At 39.4% G+C, this 18,845-nt stretch overlaps 1 protein-coding gene across 3 annotated transcripts in view; it reads left to right on the top strand.

The window, feature by feature from the left end:
* Positions 1 to 18,845, top strand: part of nrg3b (neuregulin 3b) — a 141,645-nt gene that overhangs the window by 110,292 nt on the left and 12,508 nt on the right. Inside the window, exons 3-4 of one of the 3 annotated variants that reach the window (XM_079851600.1) lie at positions 12,803 to 12,876; positions 17,489 to 17,515. In XM_079851600.1, the coding sequence (XP_079707726.1) occupies positions 12,803 to 12,876; positions 17,489 to 17,515 (101 nt within the window). Of the gene's footprint in view, positions 1 to 12,802; positions 12,877 to 17,485; positions 17,516 to 18,845 lie in introns of all 3 variants that reach the window. The other 2 variants (XM_079851599.1, XM_079851601.1) reach the window with 2 other exon arrangements.

The raw sequence follows: 18,845 nt of genomic DNA, 5'->3' as shown, positions 1-18,845 counted from the left end.
GGCAATGATACACTGGTGCTAAACAGAGGGCTATGACCAAAGGAGTCTTTATTCTGTTTGTGTGTGGGTGTGTGTGGGTGTGGGTGTTGGTGTGTGTGTTGGTGAGAGACCTTGCATGTTTCAAAGCATTGATACATTTATTATTCCATTAAACCTAGCTGAGGTCAGAGCACCTCATTAGACCGGGACTTTGAGCAGAGGCTCGCAGAAGAATTAATCTGCAGAGAGTCATGCTGAATTATTCCTTTTTCCATGCTTTGTATTTCACATGCCTCTTTCCCTTGCATCTCAGCAGAAAGACCAATAGCACAAGCATCTCAGACTGATCTGCTGTAGCTTGCCATGTATCCGTCTGTTTTTAATCAATCACTCAGATATCTTCTGTGGCGATACCAGAACGTGACCTTTCCCCTGTTTTAAATGAATGCCTGAAAGGATCTGGAAATGTCTTGGAGGATTTGGGTGAGGGCATGTCCGTAAGAGCGCGTCTGAGTCACCGTCGCCTCTTTTCCGTTAATGAGCAGCCTCTGTGTCACTTTTCTCAGTGTTTGTGTGTACCTAAGTGTACAAGTTAAGCAATTCAAGCAAACAGATCCAAACCAACACTCAGTCCAAAGAGAGTCTTTTGCAAACTCTAGTCTGTGGGCATCGGCTAATGGCTTTCTTGTGTTTGTTTACCACTGTTTACCAAGAATCTGCGCCGGGGACTTTGGGGAGGCAAGAAAGGTTATTAAAATAGAGAAGAGGAAGGGAATTAACACAAAACTGAAATAAAGGAAGAGAATCAGGGAAGCAGTGTTTATGCTTTCAAGGGAACTCGGAGAAAGGCCTTAAAGGAATATTCTGGGTTCAATATAAGTTAAGCTCAATTGACAGTATTTGTGCCATAAGGTGAGGCAATTATAATGTGGATATAAAAGTGGCCTTTTTTCAGGATTTATTCGTCTGTAAAACCTGTGTATTATTTGATCTTAAAATGTGTTTTGGTCATTTTACGGTCATTTTGTGTTTTAGGTGTTATATTTTCATGGCAACAAGTTGTAAACTTTCACACAGAAAAGGCTAGAAAAAATTGTTGTTTTTTTAAACAATTCATATCACAACACATATTGTTTATGTCGTGCAGTTTAACTATTTGAACACTGAGTATTTTAACATTTATAATTTGTTTTAGGGACAAGTCGAAATTCAATGGATTACAGGAAAAAACCCTCTGGAATAGAAAGAGGGCAATGGAGATTTCCTTTATATTTACACCTTGTTGTGATCAGATTATCTCCGCCACTTCATGTGGAAATTGGTTACTGCTAGAAGGTCACCTATCAGTCGCTTTATATTCCGGAGGCACAGCGATTTAATGCTCAAATCACACGTGCAAACATGCCCGCAGAAGCAGGTCACGTATTCTAGCTAATCTTGATTATGCTCCGTACTCATGATATGTATTTGTTTGCTGAGTGCAATCAGATTTGATTTTCACAGACTGCTTCTCATTTTCAGAAGGACGTCAATGATTAGGATTCTAGCGTGTCCACTTATCAGGTTTATAAGCAAGCCCTGAAAGGATAGACCTGATTGGTAATGCATACTTGAGCAGTATGGGATCAAACAAAGTTATTAGGTGGAACAGCATTGCCAATGCTGTTTGGGGATGGTGGGAGAGGAACATATTCTACTTCTGTCACACATGAGTCCATTACTTTAGTGTACGTCATATGTGTCGCTGTCACTTGTCAGCTCTGTCACCTGGCCTTATTTGAGGTCTATGGCATTATGAGCCAATGGTATAATGGTTAGATTTGCTGAAGCTCGCATTTATATTGCGAAAAGCTTTAAGAATGAAATCGATTGCATAAAATTAGGGCATTTTGTTTTGTTTGGCGTGGGGTTGCCATTGCATTTAGTCTGGAAAATACAAGTTAAAACAAGAGTGAAAGTTATTGAGAGCTACTTCAGAGAAGCTCATTTAAGGAGCACTGACCCAATACATTGTTGAAACTCGATTTGGTTTAATAGAGGAATGGCACACTTTGAATTAAAAGCGCTGGCCATTGAACTTGTGGAGAATTAACATAATGTTTTCACTAGAACTTAAAAGGATGGTTTAATTATGTTTTAATGAAACGCAAAGTTGCCTGTCTGTCTGATTGCCAGTGGCCAGATGCTCTAATCAATCTCTTTTTTCCCAATCAGAGAGCAGACAAAAATTCTTCTTTCGGCAAAGACCTGCCGAGAGTCCGCATATGGGTGTTAAACCCCTCACAGCAGATATTAAACCCTCCACTTGCAATAAGTCTTTAAATTAAATATGTGTACCTGACACTAAGCCCTGTGTGCGCGATTAATTATATTACCCGCGTTCAAGACCTAGACCTAGAATTCCGGAGGACCTCATTAAAGAGGTTTTTAATAAGGATTAGGATGTCAGGGTTTCAGTGCCTTTCAGACAATGCTTACCTACCATATAAACAAATCTTATTATTCCTTTGTTTGTTATTTTCTGTGGTGTAATGGCAGTGTGGAGGGGACAAAGTGCTCCCTGTGGAGCTGGAATGAGTTTTCTCTGTGAAGGGGTGTTTACCTTTCTGTCACAGCAAGCACAGGAAATGCAAAGGTAATGAACAGTGACAATGACATGCCATGTCACCAAGCCCACAAACCAGATGCTAACAAGAAAAGTGGCCATAGTCAGAGAATGAATAGATGGCCAGAGACTTGCAAGATGTGAGTGAAAACATTCACATCCTGTTGTGTTTTTAATAATATTATTATTCACAGACAGAATGCTTATTATTGGAGCAAAATTATGAGGTGTTAGCCAACATCATAAATACAGCCTCAAGCAAAACATATCCAAAATGTGAAGATAACAATGTGATGAGAAGCAAAATGCAAAGACAAATAAACAACTCTTTGGCTGGGAGACTAAAGGCTTCTAGACAATTGTGAGAATACACAGTACATTTACAAATGAAAAATGGGTCAGTGAGGCAAATTTATGGATGAAAAGCTCATTAGAGCAGAAGTGTGCTTGAAAAACTACCTCCCAAAGTGCTCTTTTTTGCAACCTTATAGATTTATGCTTGTCCACAGCTGACAGTACCAAATTTTCTTGTAAACACACCAATATTTTCTCATTTATTCACCGGTGAGTTCCCAGAATAAAAAGTTATTTGTTAAACTTGATATTGATTGAATTCTGATTGAATTCTCTCCGAAGTGAGCCAAGCTAGATATGTACATTCCATGCTCTCAAAATGCTTTGTGCACAAATGGATATGACCTGCGACATGCCTTTTACCTCTCATTTTGTATCGTGAGAATTTTGCAGTTAGTTATGGCTGGCCCACAGACAGGTTATGGATTTTAGCCACTCCTGAGCTTCTTAAGCCTGCTCTTCCTCTTCCCAAAAGCCTGTCCTTGACACATGGAGCTTGGTAGAGATTGGAGACAAGCCATTCACTTTAGTCATTGCTGTAGCTGTGGCTCAGACGGCTTTAAGATGGCTGTCCTTTACTTCCATTCCTGAGAAGTGGTGGAGAGTGAGACGGGAGAAATTGGCACATCTCTGTAATACCTTAATCCATCATCATCAGATCCAGCTAGTGTCCTAAATCTGTTGAACGTCTGCTCAAATAATTGTGTATGGGCGAATTCCAAACAGCGATTTTTACGCCCTCGAATGGCACTTCGAGAGGGAGACTCCATTTGTAAGGGCATTCATCAAGAGCAAATCTGTCAGCGAAGGGTACATGCGATGGTCACTTCAAGAAATTAATGTTATCGTTTATTGTCACGTGACCCAGGATGAGGAGTCCTCGCAATACATTTTAAAGCTAGATGGTGAGTGAGTTCGAGTTAACATATAAACAGAATAATTGAAGTTGTTTTGTTTCGAAATAAAACAATTTATGCACACATTTCAGTTATGTGTTTCATATTGCATGTAAATAAGTTTCATATGTACACTTTTAAAATTAAAGGTTCCAAAAGGGGGTTTTCACAGCAATGCCATATAAACAGGGCTACAAAATAGAAAATCCATCAGTTAGCTCCGAGCAGAATCTTTTACAAATTTTAATGTTTTTGTTCTTATGTTCCTTCTGTAACATTACCGTTCCAAAAATGGTTTGATTAGAAAAATAAAATACAACATTACAACAATGTTTTCTTCTCTTTTTTTTTTTTTTTTTTTTTTTTGCCTATACTTTAACTTTTTCCTTTATTAAACAAACTTTTCGTCCGTCTACCTTTATCAGTGTAACAATTCACTGTTTCTCGGTAGTTATGTAGAAAACTATACAAATTCAGGTGATCATAATTAAACAATCAATCGTGAGACTCCAGTTTAACTCCATCTGGAACAAAAAATTATGAGAATGTGAACAATAACGCATCAGGCAAAAAATGCCATTCATAAACATTGTATTACAATGTTTAGCAATGCATAACAATATATCCACCATGGCGAGAATTCATCACTTCAATACCTATGCATTTAAGTTGTTCAATACTATGATTATAATCAATAAGTGTCTAGTTATCGGAGAGGTAACATCATGGCATCATTATGTTCATTATGTTCACTCACTCTAATCCTCAATGATCTTGATGTTTTCCCAGCATGCATAAATGGTCATGGACTTTGGAGTAAGTAAATCATGGTCTTACTAGAGCATATACAGGATTTATTATAGTGTAACACCTGCCTTTAAAACTAAGTATACTTTTTTTGTGGAAAAACATATAAAGTATTTGCATTGTAGTAAAAAAGAACATGATGTGCAATTCTGACATGGAAAACAACCTTTTATGTATGCTTTTTTGTCATCGCGCACAACATCTGATCTAACTAGCATATTCACCAAGTTTTGAGATCTTTTTGTATAAAGATTTGAGGATATTTAAACAACTTTTAATTAAGAATCTAAAGCTAAAATAAACCAAAATGTATTGACAATGGATTTGATCTGTTGACTATTTTTCATATAAGGGTATAATTAACTTTGATCGTTACTTAATAATTAAATTCTCTTAGATCTTTTTCGCTTTCAAACGCTCATTTAAACCAAGTCCTTGGGTGTCTTCTTGAACTAAAGCAGTTGCTGAGAATTTCAGACTGTTTGTCAAATTCCTCTTCTGAATCGCATATACAGTACGTCTTAATCTATAAAGTTGGCTTAAGGGTAGACTTTTTTTTTAGAGGTAGCAGGTGATGACTATCAGCAGAGAGCATTTTTCTTGTCTGTTGGTTTTCGAAACACCATAGTGGAGACAAAGTTTTCAAACTTAGATCTAGTCTTAGAACTTTAGATCTTACAAATGTTGTTTGAAAATGAAAATGTTATAGAATCCAGTGTTGAGTTCAAACACAACACAAATTCATTTAGTTCCTCTTCATTTCCTTTCCAAATGAGAAAACAATCACCAATATATCTTGCCCAGTACTTAATGTCATGTCCAAAAGGATTATTATTATAAATGAAGCCTAATTCAAATGTACCCATAACTAGGTGCTAAGGGTACCCATAGCAGTACCTTGTACATGAAAATAGTCATTTTTATCAAACAAACAAACAAAAATTTGTCAGTATAAATTTGATCACATCTAAGATAAATTGTGTGGGTAATATATAGAATATAGATTTTTTTTTTTTAAAGATTCTAAGCCTTATATGGAATCTAAGTATAAAGATGATGCATGCTTTGTTTCAAACCAGTCTCGAGAATATGATTGTAATTTATTCAAAAAATCTGTTGTGTCTCTGAAATAAGAAGGCAATTGTTTCACCAATGGTTGTACTGTAAATGAGTTTCTATAAATTCAGATAACTTTTCAGTAGTAGAAACTATAGGTCGATGAGGTAGATCTTCAATAGATTTATGTATTTTAGGTAAGTACTGGGACAATTGGATTTGTTAAACATTTGAATTCATGAATGTTCTGTTATCCAATTTTCTTTCTTTTGTATAAATATGACTCCCCCTTCATCTGCTCTTTGTCATTCTTAAATCCTCTAAAGCCATCCTTTGGACGTTTGCAATGAGAAGTTACAAGTTCTTCATGGAACCATCAATGCCAATAAAGAACCTTTGTTTTTAAGAGTATACAAATGAGTTTAATAGTAGAGGCATACAGACTGCATGCGGTGTCCAAAGATGTGACAGCAAGTTGTATTAAGTCATAAAGCAAGTGTGTTCCAAATGGCTTCAATAACACAAGTGCATTCCTCCCTTCAAGGGCTGCCCTTTGAAGTGAGCAGGGCATAGGGATGCTCACTTCTGATTAGAATTTGTCCTGTGACTTAAAGTTAGTATGCCTGGTTTAATTTTTCCGTGTGTGTGTGTGGTTGCTCGTGCTAGTGAGATCCTGTCCCTCTGAGCACACTCGTATCTTCAATTATTTTAGCTCAGTCATCCTGAATGCTGCTGACAGGATTAAAATTGCTCAAGAAAATGTCAGAATCTCAAATGTCGCTCACAGAGGCAACGTTGTCTTAATTTACGCAAAACAATTTTAAAATGCCAGAGAGCATCCGTTTTTTGGCAGCGAGGCCACATGAAAAAACCATGTGGTTGTTGGCCGGATGAATAGAAGAGTAGAAGCGCAGGGCCAGCGATGGAAAATGTGGGGATTGTTTGATCAGGCAAAGATGCGAGAGCTGATGGCTGCCAAAATCCAGCGCCCGAAGCGCTTGTGTTCCTTCACGCAAGAGGAAGCACACTGCCTCTGAACGCCAGGTTTGTTAACAGTGCCTGAGAAATGCTTTGTGATGTGATCAACAGCCTTGCCTCGTTGCTACTTAAAAATCTGATGTTTTTTATTATCACATGCCTTGATGAATTGCCAAATAATCAGCTTTATCCTCTATATGTTTGTTTGGTCTTCAGACCTTCATAAGAGCCGCTAATTAATGCACCAGATGCTTAAATGCGCCGCTTTGGCCTGTCTAATTGGCTAACGTATTTTCCCAGCCAAGCAACCTATAGTAAATCTCCAGGAAAAGTACAAAAAACAGCTCGAAACTCAGCTTAGATAGACGTGTTTCCCCTGAGTGATCTTACATCTGCTTGTCTTACTGTACAATCATTATCAGCTAAGCTGCAGCCGCATAAAAGAATACAAGCATTTCCATTCTGTTAATGTTCTTGGCTGAACCGAGATCCGTCTAACCCAGCCCCAGGACATTTCCCAACCTTCTGCATATTCTGCAACACCACAAGCTGTGTAATGGCAGGGATGTTTTAAGTTGAAACATCTCCCCCGAACCTTTAGCTCTTTGCCACCCCGAGTTAGAACCTGTCACTTTTGTTCATGTGCCGTAGCAGCGGTTTGCTCCTGTGAACATCACTCGCAGCCATGTGAAGACGCACAATTGTGCCTTGTAAAGTGGGGAGCTGTCACTAAACGAAGGCAAACTTTCTGAGGATACTTCAGGAAGAGACAGAGACCCAAAATGGCAGGGTTCTTGTTGACACAGTAAACATATGCCCTGCACTTGATGATTAAATGATGGTTGTGGCATGTTTGAGCCCTTTAGCTTAATCTAAATATGATTAAATAACAACTATGTTTGTGTCATCAACGCTAGAAACAGCCTGACACTATGAATTAGCAGCCACCTGGGAATGTCTGGCCTCGTTGGCACTCTATGATGCCTACAAGTGGTTAGCATAATGTAAGCATATACTCTATAAAACCTGTAATTTTATTGAAAGCTTCGTTAGTGATGCATGGCATGCTTGAAGATATTGTTTCGTCCTTGTGTAATGAGAGAAAACGGTGAAAAACAATATTGACTCAGAGCAAATGTAATTCTATAATTCCAGTTTCAAGTAAAACTCCAAGAGACGTCCGTCACACTGATAAGGCGGCTACTGATAAAGCATTTGTGTTTGTCTTGAAGAAAAAAAGATAAGAAGTACATTTAATTAGGACCTCAATATGGTCAATTCAGCCTCCGGCTCAAAAATGTCTATAAAATCTTGATTAGAGCCCTCCGATAACAACAGCTTTAATAACAAGATTGAATGAATAGAAATTTCACTCTGTTCCCATGGAAAAAATAAAAACGTGTATTCAGGAGCAATCTAACCTGTAATGAGTTGTCAATCAAAAATGCATAGATTTTTTAAGAGATGCACCTAAAATCTTTGATTTCATGGAACGATTTTCCCAAAGCAGGGTGTTAATAGACTTCAGAGATACTTAGAAACATTCACAAATCTCGTTGGCAACAATGCCCATCTCTCTTATTTTCATATGCGTTTCCGTGGTTGCATCAAATCCAGTGGGCACTAAGCCCACAAAAAAAGCCGAGTTACCATGGTGAATGTTACCACAGAGATGCAGAACCTATGCACACCTCATTGGCACGTTGATTCCATTAGTGTCCACCTCTTTCCTTCCCTGCAGGGGAATAGCAAATTAAATAAAATGGCATGATGAATACATCAAAGCGGCTTGATTAAAAAGGAAAGGATTAACCAGAGTCTATATATAAAGACTGAAGAATGATGGGAAAGACAATATCGCAATTTAACGGAATTACACTTATTGCCCTGACTGAAGAAGGGCCATGTAAATGATATTAAGGAGGATAAGCTTTTAAACACCTCTGAGACAGACTGCCGCTCTCACAGCTTCATTGGATTATCGCGCCATATCTGATGAAAAATGAGATATTCATGCTTTCATTGTGAAAGACATGCATCGTCGGTTCGGTTTCAGTGTTTATGCGTGTGTGTCAGCTTGCGTTGTGATGTGACGTGTAAGTGAGATGATCTTTCACACCAGATCACACCTTCCATTGTTATTGACGTAAAAACAATCGCAGGATATGTGACAAAAAAAAAAAAAGAAACTTTTATTTACATTTACATTTACATTTACATTTACATTTATATTATATACATAAATATATACATATATTTCCCATTGATCTTTAGTCTGACAATAGTGTAGTGTTGAGCAATGGGAACAACTATGATCAGAGCCCCAAAGAAACACTTGTGTCTGTGTCAGAGCTGTGAAACCTCGTCATATGTGAAGATGGCCATCAATGTCTCTAATTCACTTCTCTCCCTCCTTCCATGTGCCCTTCAGACAGTCGCTGATCCTCACGCTGGTGGATAGACTCCACACAAACTGTTTTGTGACACAGCGCTGTGCTTCCTCTTATCTAAAACCAGTGCTCTGCCATGACAATGCCGTCGTCAGGAGAACTCCCGGTTGAGTGTTTGCGCTTCCGCTAGTATAAGCTTAGGGGGACTTATCTACTCATGCGTGATTACCATTTTAATAGGTTTATTTTCAAGTCAGGCTTTTGTGGTGTTAAAAGCATGTGAAAAGTAGAAAACTCTTCGTTTGACAAAGCTCAGGGTAAATGTATGGCTCCTAAGTGAGGATGCATTTATTCTTTGCTGCCTTGCTTGATTCTGTACGTACAGTATTTCATACCAGGGTATTTATTCAACTGTAGGAACTTTTGGCAAAGTAAAATGTTAGAATATAAAGTCTTCGAAAACATGCTTTTTACACTCTCAGTAGTAATTTTCCCTTTTTGTTTCTTCTTCTAGAGTCATAAATTAATATGAACGTCTGGGTCTTGGGTCTTGAAAACATTCAAATTATACTTAAATGGCATTTGAGGAGTAGCTAAGTTAAATAATGAAATTATGCTTCTAAAAACATTTTTATGTCAAATTCATATAAAAAAGGGTTGAAATCTGTTAATTTGAATAGAAGTCAACCTAGACTTCCAGAATAAAAAACCTGGGTGATTTATATGCCCAGAACTGAAAAACTGGAGAGAAAAAAAACACTTGTTGAATTGGTGGGGATCCATTCCTTGTTTGTGTGCTGAAACATCTTGAATGGTGAAGTGGAAATCAGTCAATGTCATTCAACAAATAAAATCATTCTGTTGCAATGCTCACTCTCCTCTCCCCATCCGCAAACCCAGACAGATACTTATGAATATGTATTGGCCGTATGATAATAGCGAAGCCAGGTTTCTTAAACAGCACTTTTTTGACAGGGATGATGGGTAAGGAACAATTGAACAGAGATTGTTTCAAATATTGGCCTTATCTCACCCTCCAAATACATCAATAATAGTAAAGGATGTCAGGATCAGATAGGGCCTTATTTATGGAGGAAAGTTGTCACAGGATCTTGAGATGGCTTGACAGTGTCTTTGTGTAAAGGTGTGTATTGTACAGTATGTGGGTGTGTGAATGTGGGTAGTATATGTATCACCCACATGCAAGACACAAGCTCAGCCTGTTATGTGGGAGCTGTTTGACAGGGAGGAAAAGAATACCACCACGCACAACCCACTCACAGACACGCTTTCTTGCACAAACAAGCTCTCCTGTTTATTCCAACTTACATCCACATACCTTGAAAGCTGAAGTGTAGTTTCTGCTCGACCACAATTACCAAATGCTATTGCAAAACTAATGACTGATTGGTTTCAAACAGGTTTCCCTACGAACACTCTGCCCATCTGCCAATGGTCAGGCAAGCAGAGTGCCCCACCCCAGAACTCACGCCATTGGCTGAGCTGCTGTTGCCGTGCGAGACGGGTCAGAATTCTCAAACAAACAGAGCTACGCTTTGATAGGGTCACGGAGACAGTGTTCGTCCCACTAATGGTTTACTTTTAGTCGTCTCTGCATATTAAGCTGGTACAGGAGTATTTTAACACTTTTAACATGAGTATTCAAACACTTCAGCTTTAATTAACAAACTGCGTTAACTGTGGTAGTCAAATGCGAGTCCTGCTTATTGCCTCGGCCTCCTTCGAGGGAAATATATCATTTCTCTCCTTTTCTATCTAGCTGTAATTTAAACAACAGTGGAACGATCATTGATGCCAATCAACATGTCCTTGAATGATAATGAAAAGCCATGAAGCAGATGCAGAAATTCTAGTTTACAATGTTGTTTACTCTGTAGGCACCTCGAATGTCATAAGCAGATGTGCGTACATTGATTTTCCTTTCCTCCAATACCAAGTAAACGATGCATGAAATGATTTGTTGGTTTGTTTTCTTGGCATACTGCTAAAAGCTCTACTGTACTGTCTACCAGAAAAGGGGAGAAAGGGGAAAAACAAATAGGCTGCCAACAGTCACGACCATCATTCTGCTGTCAACACGTGAGTCAGTGTTAACCAGGCGGTGAGCTAACAGAGCGCGAGGCAGAGAGAGATGAGACCGCACAACATGCTCCTCACCTGCTTCCTTGACTGTAATTACAGTCTAACCATGTTATCCCCTCTTTTCAGTCAGTTTTCAGTCTCATTTCTGTTTCATGCAGCAAAGCTCAGTCATGCTTCCTCAAGCCAGACACACTGACAAGATTGAGTCTAGGCAGCTGTCGCACCGGATCTGGTGCACACTGCAAACAAAGCCAGATGAAACAACATGAAGATCATCCTGTTAAGGTTTTTTTTTATTATTATTCTCGGCCTGTATGCTTGTTTCCATTTGTGAACCGTCATTATCATGGTATACCTCATCAAAATTATGTTAGCGTTGCACAGGAAAGAGAAGTGATCACAGAGGCAGATCTCTGAATTGGGTAATTTTCAGGTAAACATGTGAATAAAAGGCACAGTGTTGCTGGAAAATTGAGATGAGTCTGTTTGCAGCATTGAAGGTGTGTTGTATTTGTATTTTCACATGGGAGGACAACAGTTGTTGGGTTAAGGCGTTAAAAAACGCAAAGAAAGGACGAGAGATGGAGAGAGAGATTAGAAGATGTCTGAAATGCTTTTGCTGGAGGGCAGCTGGTGTTCTCTGTGGTTCTTCTACACACAGATTCAGAGCACATTGCTACTTTTGGAAGAAGTCCCCTGTTTCACATAGATCTCACAGTAAGAGTCTAGTCAAATGCCTTACGGTCCCATAGCTCAGTGGGGATGTGACATAAATGTCAAGACTGTGTTATCTGTGCGAGTGCAGGCACCACTGAGCTCTGGACAGACCCGCCCTGTTATCCCTATTTTTCTTCTTTTTTCTTCTTCTCAATATCACCACTCCCTCCTTTACATCCTCATCTTTTTCTGCATTAGGCTAATTTATAACATTTCTGGGTATTCTGATTTCTAATGTTGAGTCAATCTCTCTGTGAAAATGGCATAATGATGGATGGTGGATGGACACGTGGATGCAGATCTGTACTCAAAATGGATGTGCAGCTTCACATGCTCCATCTAGAACTATTTTAAAACATTTGTATGCTTCTCGTATAATTAGATGAATGCACTTTTTATGACTTGATATTAGCTTAGATATTAGTTAGATTGCATTGAATATTTGTACTCTTAAAATATATTTGTCACACTACAGGACTATTTAAATGGGTAGCTCACCCCAAAATGAAAAATCTGTCATCATTTACTCACTAACACTAGGGTGACTGAAAATAAAGGGTGACTAAAAGACAAAAATACAAACTATCCCGAAATATACTATACCTTCCAAAATGTTGGGGTCAGTAAGAATTTTTTTTTGTGTGTGTGTGTGTGTGTGTGTGTGTGTGTGTGTGTGTGTGTGTGTGTGTGTGTGTGTGTGTGTGTGTGTGTGTGTGTGTGTGTGTGTGTGTGTGTGTGTGTGTGTGTGTGTGTGTGTGTGTGTGTGTGTGTGTGTGTGTTCATTCAGATGTTCCAACTTTTGGGCTTTTAAAATGACATCCCCCAATCCCTAATATTGATGAAAATATTTGAAGTGTAGACACACAGGTAATTTATATTTCTGTATTGAAATGTTGAACATTCTTCTTCTTTTGCAGGTGTAAAGAGGGTTACCGTGGACTTCGTTGTGACCAGTTTGTGCCGAAGACGGACTCCATCTTATCTGACCCAAGTATGTACTTTTGTCACAGTGTGTTTTCTTTGAGGGATAATATGATGGAATCTTTTATTTTGTGTGCTTCTTACAGGGATACAGGAAAAATGAATGTGGTTTGGATAAAAACAAGGTTATTGAGTTATTTCCATTCCTACTAGCATGAACAACACAAAGCCCTTTGGCGACAATATGCTTCATGATACAGCAAACCAAAGATGATAGAACATCATTTACTTGTTGTTTACTTGCTTTCCAGTCTTAGTTTTAGAAGTTCCAGCCTTTCTAGCATCAGGTGAGTCTCTTAGCCTCCAGGGCTGAGAGTTCTCCACCGATTTCTCAGAACCGTGTATTGCTTAAGTAGTTAATTATACCTCTCTCTCTAAGTGCTGAAATTGCCATCACCCTACAATGCCACACTCATGAAAATCAGAAAGCATTTGCATATGCTATTTTCACTATAGGAAAGCTGATCTCTAACTCTGCAGGAGCAGAATTTTTTTTGCATGACAAATATATTGTGTAACCCGTTTACAGGCTCAGAGTGGCAACGAAATGTGATCAAGTTACTATTTTTCATGAAGAGTACATTTCCCCTGTCATTAGGAAAGTCCCTGAATGAAAGCAATTGCTTTGCTAATTTTAGGTCGATGCTAAAGTCATTAGCCATTTCTGTGCTCAATGAGCCAGGAGAGTGTCTCACAGGTTAAAAAAAGGACAGTGGAGTACAAGTAGTCAAGGGGAAGTTCATAGTCACTGAAAAAGCTGTCAAAGAGTGATGTTTGCTTTCTTACAGGTTGGTAATGGAAAGATTTGTGAAACCTCACAAAGCCTTGACTCATAAACCCTTCTTCCTGTGACTCAACTTTCTGAGAGCTATTATACCGATATGAAAGGAAGTGTACAAGCCTTGGAGGGAGAAAGCGGAGAAAAGAGATGTCCAGCGCAAAATGAATCTGCAACACGGCTGTTTCTGAGTGCCTAGCGTCGTATGAATTGTCTAGCTTTTGGGGGGTGATCTTTTACAGCGAGTGATACGGCAACCTAAACTCCCATTTAGTGCACTTTGAGTTGCTGACCCTTCTGAGTGGCTAGTAATGGGATCTTTCTGTAGCCTTTGTGTCCCTGATACTTCTCTTTCCTGTCTGATTTTCTCAATGAGAGCATTCATATTCCCGCTATCCATCAATCCCCGAGATGGAGCCCTCATCTCTAGCAGTGCCATCATCTCCTTCACGGATACACCTACACAATCCTGCTGGTATTGCCTCCTCCACCCTTCTGTTGACACCGTTTAGCATTGAAGCAATTTTAGGCCACTGCTGTTGCAAATCTGCTAAATGGCTGAAGCTTTCAGCATCTTTAGTTTTTATTTTTATTTTGTTGTATCCACATATTCAACATTGATAGAAATGAGCCAGTTAATCCAGATTATGTGCTTGAGTTACAATCCTACCATGGAAACAAACACAACAGGCTTTGGAGCGGCCCGCATGAGGAGCATTCACAGTGCTCAATATCTTATGTCAAATTACAGCCTTTACAATTTTTTCATAGCCCATTATGTTTTCGGTGTATCTTTATTCCACCCTGTAGAGGCCAGTGTTTGTTTTTCCCCGTTCCTGGTTTGAGCCTGATGTGTTTGGTCCAGTGCATCTTTATTCACTTAACCCACCAAATGAGCCACAAATCACCCCCTGGGGGTGGCTTGGCTTTATCTGCCACCTAGTCTTTTGTCCCCGGAGCTTTTTCACAATCTATCTCTGCTCAACACACTAGCACAAATCATCCGTCGACTGTCTTTTTTGTCTCCATATCGACTACCACACAAGTAAGATGTGAAAAGAGCCTCGCTTCTGCATATATAGGCCCCGTATCTCCCCCCAGCTTCCTGGCAAAGGATAACACTGCGGGTCAGCGACTGCAGAAACCCCGCTGCTTAATATGAGGAACGCTGTTGACTTTCTTTCAACTTTTTAGCCTGTATTGTATGAGCGATGGTGTTAGAGGAGTAGTTCATCCAAAAATGAAACCATTTTCTCACCCTCGTTTTTTGAAAGCTGTACAACTTTCGTTCTTCCACAGAACACAAAAGGAGAAAATGTGTTGTTATGCTTTTTTTAGGGACTGATGTTTTCAAGCTATAAAAAGTATCAAATGGTCCATATAAATCAAGCACTAGACCTCAGTCAGGGAAGATGCCATATTGAATTTTACATGGAGGAAAACAAGCCTGTGAGTTTGCAAAGGGTCAATTGGCATTGGCATGTAAAATCCATATCTCTCATAGTCTCGTTTTCATTCCCGTCAAAATTAAATGTGGCATTACCCTGATCAAGGTCTATATTCCAAGTCTTTTTAATGACAAACCTAGTTTTTTGCAAAACAACAGACCTAAATTTAAGTTCATGTGAAAAGCAATGTTGTCCGATTCATGAACTAATTACTCTTTTGAATGTAATCTTTTTAATTAGTTTAATTTAGTTTTTTTTATTTAGTTCACAAAAATTATCTAAATTATTTGTTCATGAATCTCACTCATTTGGTTATCAAGTTCTGGTGGTAGTGGTTAAAAGCTCACTGGAGGGGACAATTTTCAAAAGCTATGTTTTTTTGTGAAAAGCTATTATACATCTTCAGAAGACTTAGATATAGTGCATAATATGTCATATGGCCCACTTTTATGAAGACGTTTTGAAGCACCAGCTCCTTTCATACAACTGTACAAACACGAGTGACAAGAAACAAGGTGAGTGCCTGAAATATTTTGGACTATCCCCCGTATGAACAAGGAGTTTGGTTAGTGGAGCCATTTTCAGAGCTCTGGGAAAAAATCTGGGGTTCAGCCGGTGACTCGAGGGAGACGGATTTCACGACTGACTTGCTCAGGGGACAGCGGCCCCTCTCATTTAGGTATTTATCTCTTGAGCATTAGGCTATGTAAGTAAGCCGCACAAAGGAGCTTTCGCCTCTTGCTCCAACTAACGGAAGGATTAAGGATTTGATTCATTTTTGTACTTCTTCCACTCAGTCTCTGAGCGACTGACGTTGATTCAGTGCACTGGATGCCATTCCTCTTAGACGGCGTAAATGTCTCCCAAGGGTGACGGGACAACGGATGGGAGCCTGTGGTTTATGGGAGCAGTACATCAGGAGCTTGCTGCCAGGATTCGAGGAATGCATGCATATCCGTGCTTAATGACTTTGTGTGTGTGGCTCATGACAGCACAGCGATTATGACAGGATGAATGTGGCAGTTATTGTGGGCAATCAGAGGCAGCCTCAGCATGAATGGGCCAAGCAATGCTGGCAGTAGGGATACGACAGAACCGCTGGATCATCGCCTGGGCCTTTTGTCTCACAGAGCTGTGTTGTGTTTTTTAAAAATCTCACCCGATCCCACAACACACAGCGAATTCAATAGGCCCAGAGGAGAGACACACTGTGCAAAAATCTCGGGTAGGAGTATTACCAGCAATTCTGCTTACATTAGCATTTAAAACAACCTTTAAGCGATTCCACATACTTCATTGTGCCTGCACTGTGCTGCGGCTGCCAATAAACAAGGGCTCTGTCCTTATTCACCATGAATTTATATCATAAGCAGGAATTGTTTAGGCTAAAACTACCATTCCTTGCATTCTCATTAAGAACTGCAGCACGACCTCTTTGAGAGAGGGAAAAAAAACCCATTTCAGCTCATTATTTTCCCACAGATCATGTTTAAATTGCAGCATGAATATATGCAAAAACATGTGGCGTTGAAAAATTGAGGCTGCTATGTGGCAATTTATCATTTGACAGAGGGTTTTCTGTCACTGGGTTTGATTTCTGTTTTTTCCCAAGTATGTCCACTAAAATAATCTTTCTCGGGCAAGCCGCAGTCTATTTAAAAACCTTAGACCACCTCTGTCAGAAAAGCAATTAAGTGTGAGGGTTTCATTTTAATTTAAATGAGATTATATTACAGTGGCTTGAAAAAGGGGACTATTCAAATGAAAAGAGCATGAGTGTTCTTCTCTTTATCAGGAACAGCAGTTCTAAGGCTTTAGTGGGATAGAGAAGAGAGAGAGAGAGAGAGAGAGACTGGCGGTATTTAGAGAGGTGAATTGCTTGTCCATTGCTCTGCCGGTGAAGACTCCCTTAAAGAGGAGGCATATTAGTTTGAAGCCTTCAGATGAATTAATAACACAATTGTCTTTTCTAGTTGAAAAATAAGCATCTCCTGGGCATTAGAGTTGACAGAGGCATTTCTAAAGCCCATCCCTGACTAAATCTAGCTTTTCTATGGAAGCGTAGCTATTCTACAGGCAACTAACAGGCCTTTATGTGCTTTATATTATAAACTGCTTCACCCTCTTCACTATTGTGACTGCTCGTATCTTGGGTAATCAAGAGAAAGCTATTTTTGTTGTCGAAACGATGCTGCTACAGCATCCTTTCTCTTTCAGAACAATGAGCAGTTTTAGTTGACAAATCTCACTTGCTTTTTATTCACGGTTATTATCTGGGTGATTTAATACGTCTTTGTTTGTGGAAATCTGTATGATAACATCTTTCTCCCTGTTTCTATCTTTCTCTCCGTCTGTTTAACCACTTGTCTCTTTTTTGTTATCTCTCCCTGAAGCAGCAGATGAGCTGGGAATTGAGTTTATGGGTAAGGAAATGTATATGAAATTATATTATGATTTATATTGTTCTTTATTTTTAATATTTTTTTCATTAAATAATGGTTTAATTTTATATTTATATTATTAATATTGATCTTTTATGACCCCAGAGACTACATGGAATATTTGTACTTTTAAAAATGCATTCATCACACCACAGAACCTTTTAACTAGGTTACAAACTGTTATTATAAATGACTAAAAATAATCTAAGGCTTTTTCCTATATACATTCATATAAGTTAGAAAGAAAAGCACACACAAGCTTCTCCCATTCTTGACCAACATTAATGTGTACAAACACACATGATGCTCTGTTCCTCATAGAAGCCTAATGTTCTTGAGTTTCCATGGAAACAGAGCAAAAGAAATGTATTGTAAAGGCACAGGGCAGCATCTGTATGGGCGATGCAGTCTGTGTGGCTTATGCGCATACATGTGTGTGCTCGCCTGTGTATGTGGCTGTTAATTACTGCAAAGCCTCGAGGTGTGCACCTTGCTGAGGTGGCATGTTGCATAGCAAGTCTCTGGGGATAAGAAATATCACACAGCCAAGGGCTAAATACATGCCTTTACCCTAACAAACCACAGCATCCACAGACTTAAAGCGGTGTCAACAATCAGGAGCCCAAAAAACTGCTGTGAAAATGGATTTTCCGCAAGCTTTTCCCTCTTCTGCATCCACACACCCTGCCCTACCGTCCTCTCTCATGTGCCTGACAACTGAAAGCATTTCTTTAAGTGAACGAGTGAATCTTGTGAAGTTTTCCATTAGTCGTGCTTCACACGCTCGCCTCAAGATTTCCTCAAAAACTGTCAGAGAAGGAGAGATAGCTTAAGTGGAACTGATATGCATTTCTGCTTCTCGGAAATGACTGCCTCAGTGATTTTAATCTGGATGGTGAGCGAGTCCAGTTGTTGGCTATTATGGAGCATGTTTTCCGTGAGAGAGGCGTGGGGGGGGGGGGGGGGGGTGTTGAATGCACGTGTGCATGAATGGTCAGCTCTGTGCATTTGTGGCATGAGAGAGCATTTCACATGGGTGTATGTTTGTGAGGGAGTCTAGCCATCTGTTTGCAGAGACTCCACCAAACTACGGCTCAATATCCTGTGAGGACCAGTCTTTCAGTCCCTGCTATCCCACTGCCCGTTCTTTGTTTTCCACAGATGTATTTTTGACAGTTTTGGGTGGCTTGTTTTTGCCCAAGATTAATCCATATAGATTATTCACTGAGTCTGATGCAGTAGAACTACTTTAAGCTCAGACCTGAACCCCTTTTAACGCCTTTACGGTGCATTGGATCACCGGATATAAGTC

The sequence above is a fragment of the Squalius cephalus genome (assembly GCF_949319135.1).
Source record: "Squalius cephalus genome assembly, chromosome: 19".
Classification (NCBI taxonomy): domain Eukaryota; kingdom Metazoa; phylum Chordata; class Actinopteri; order Cypriniformes; family Leuciscidae; genus Squalius; species Squalius cephalus.
Note: the sequence above shows the minus strand (reverse complement) of the source record. Positions and strands in the feature narration are given on the sequence as shown.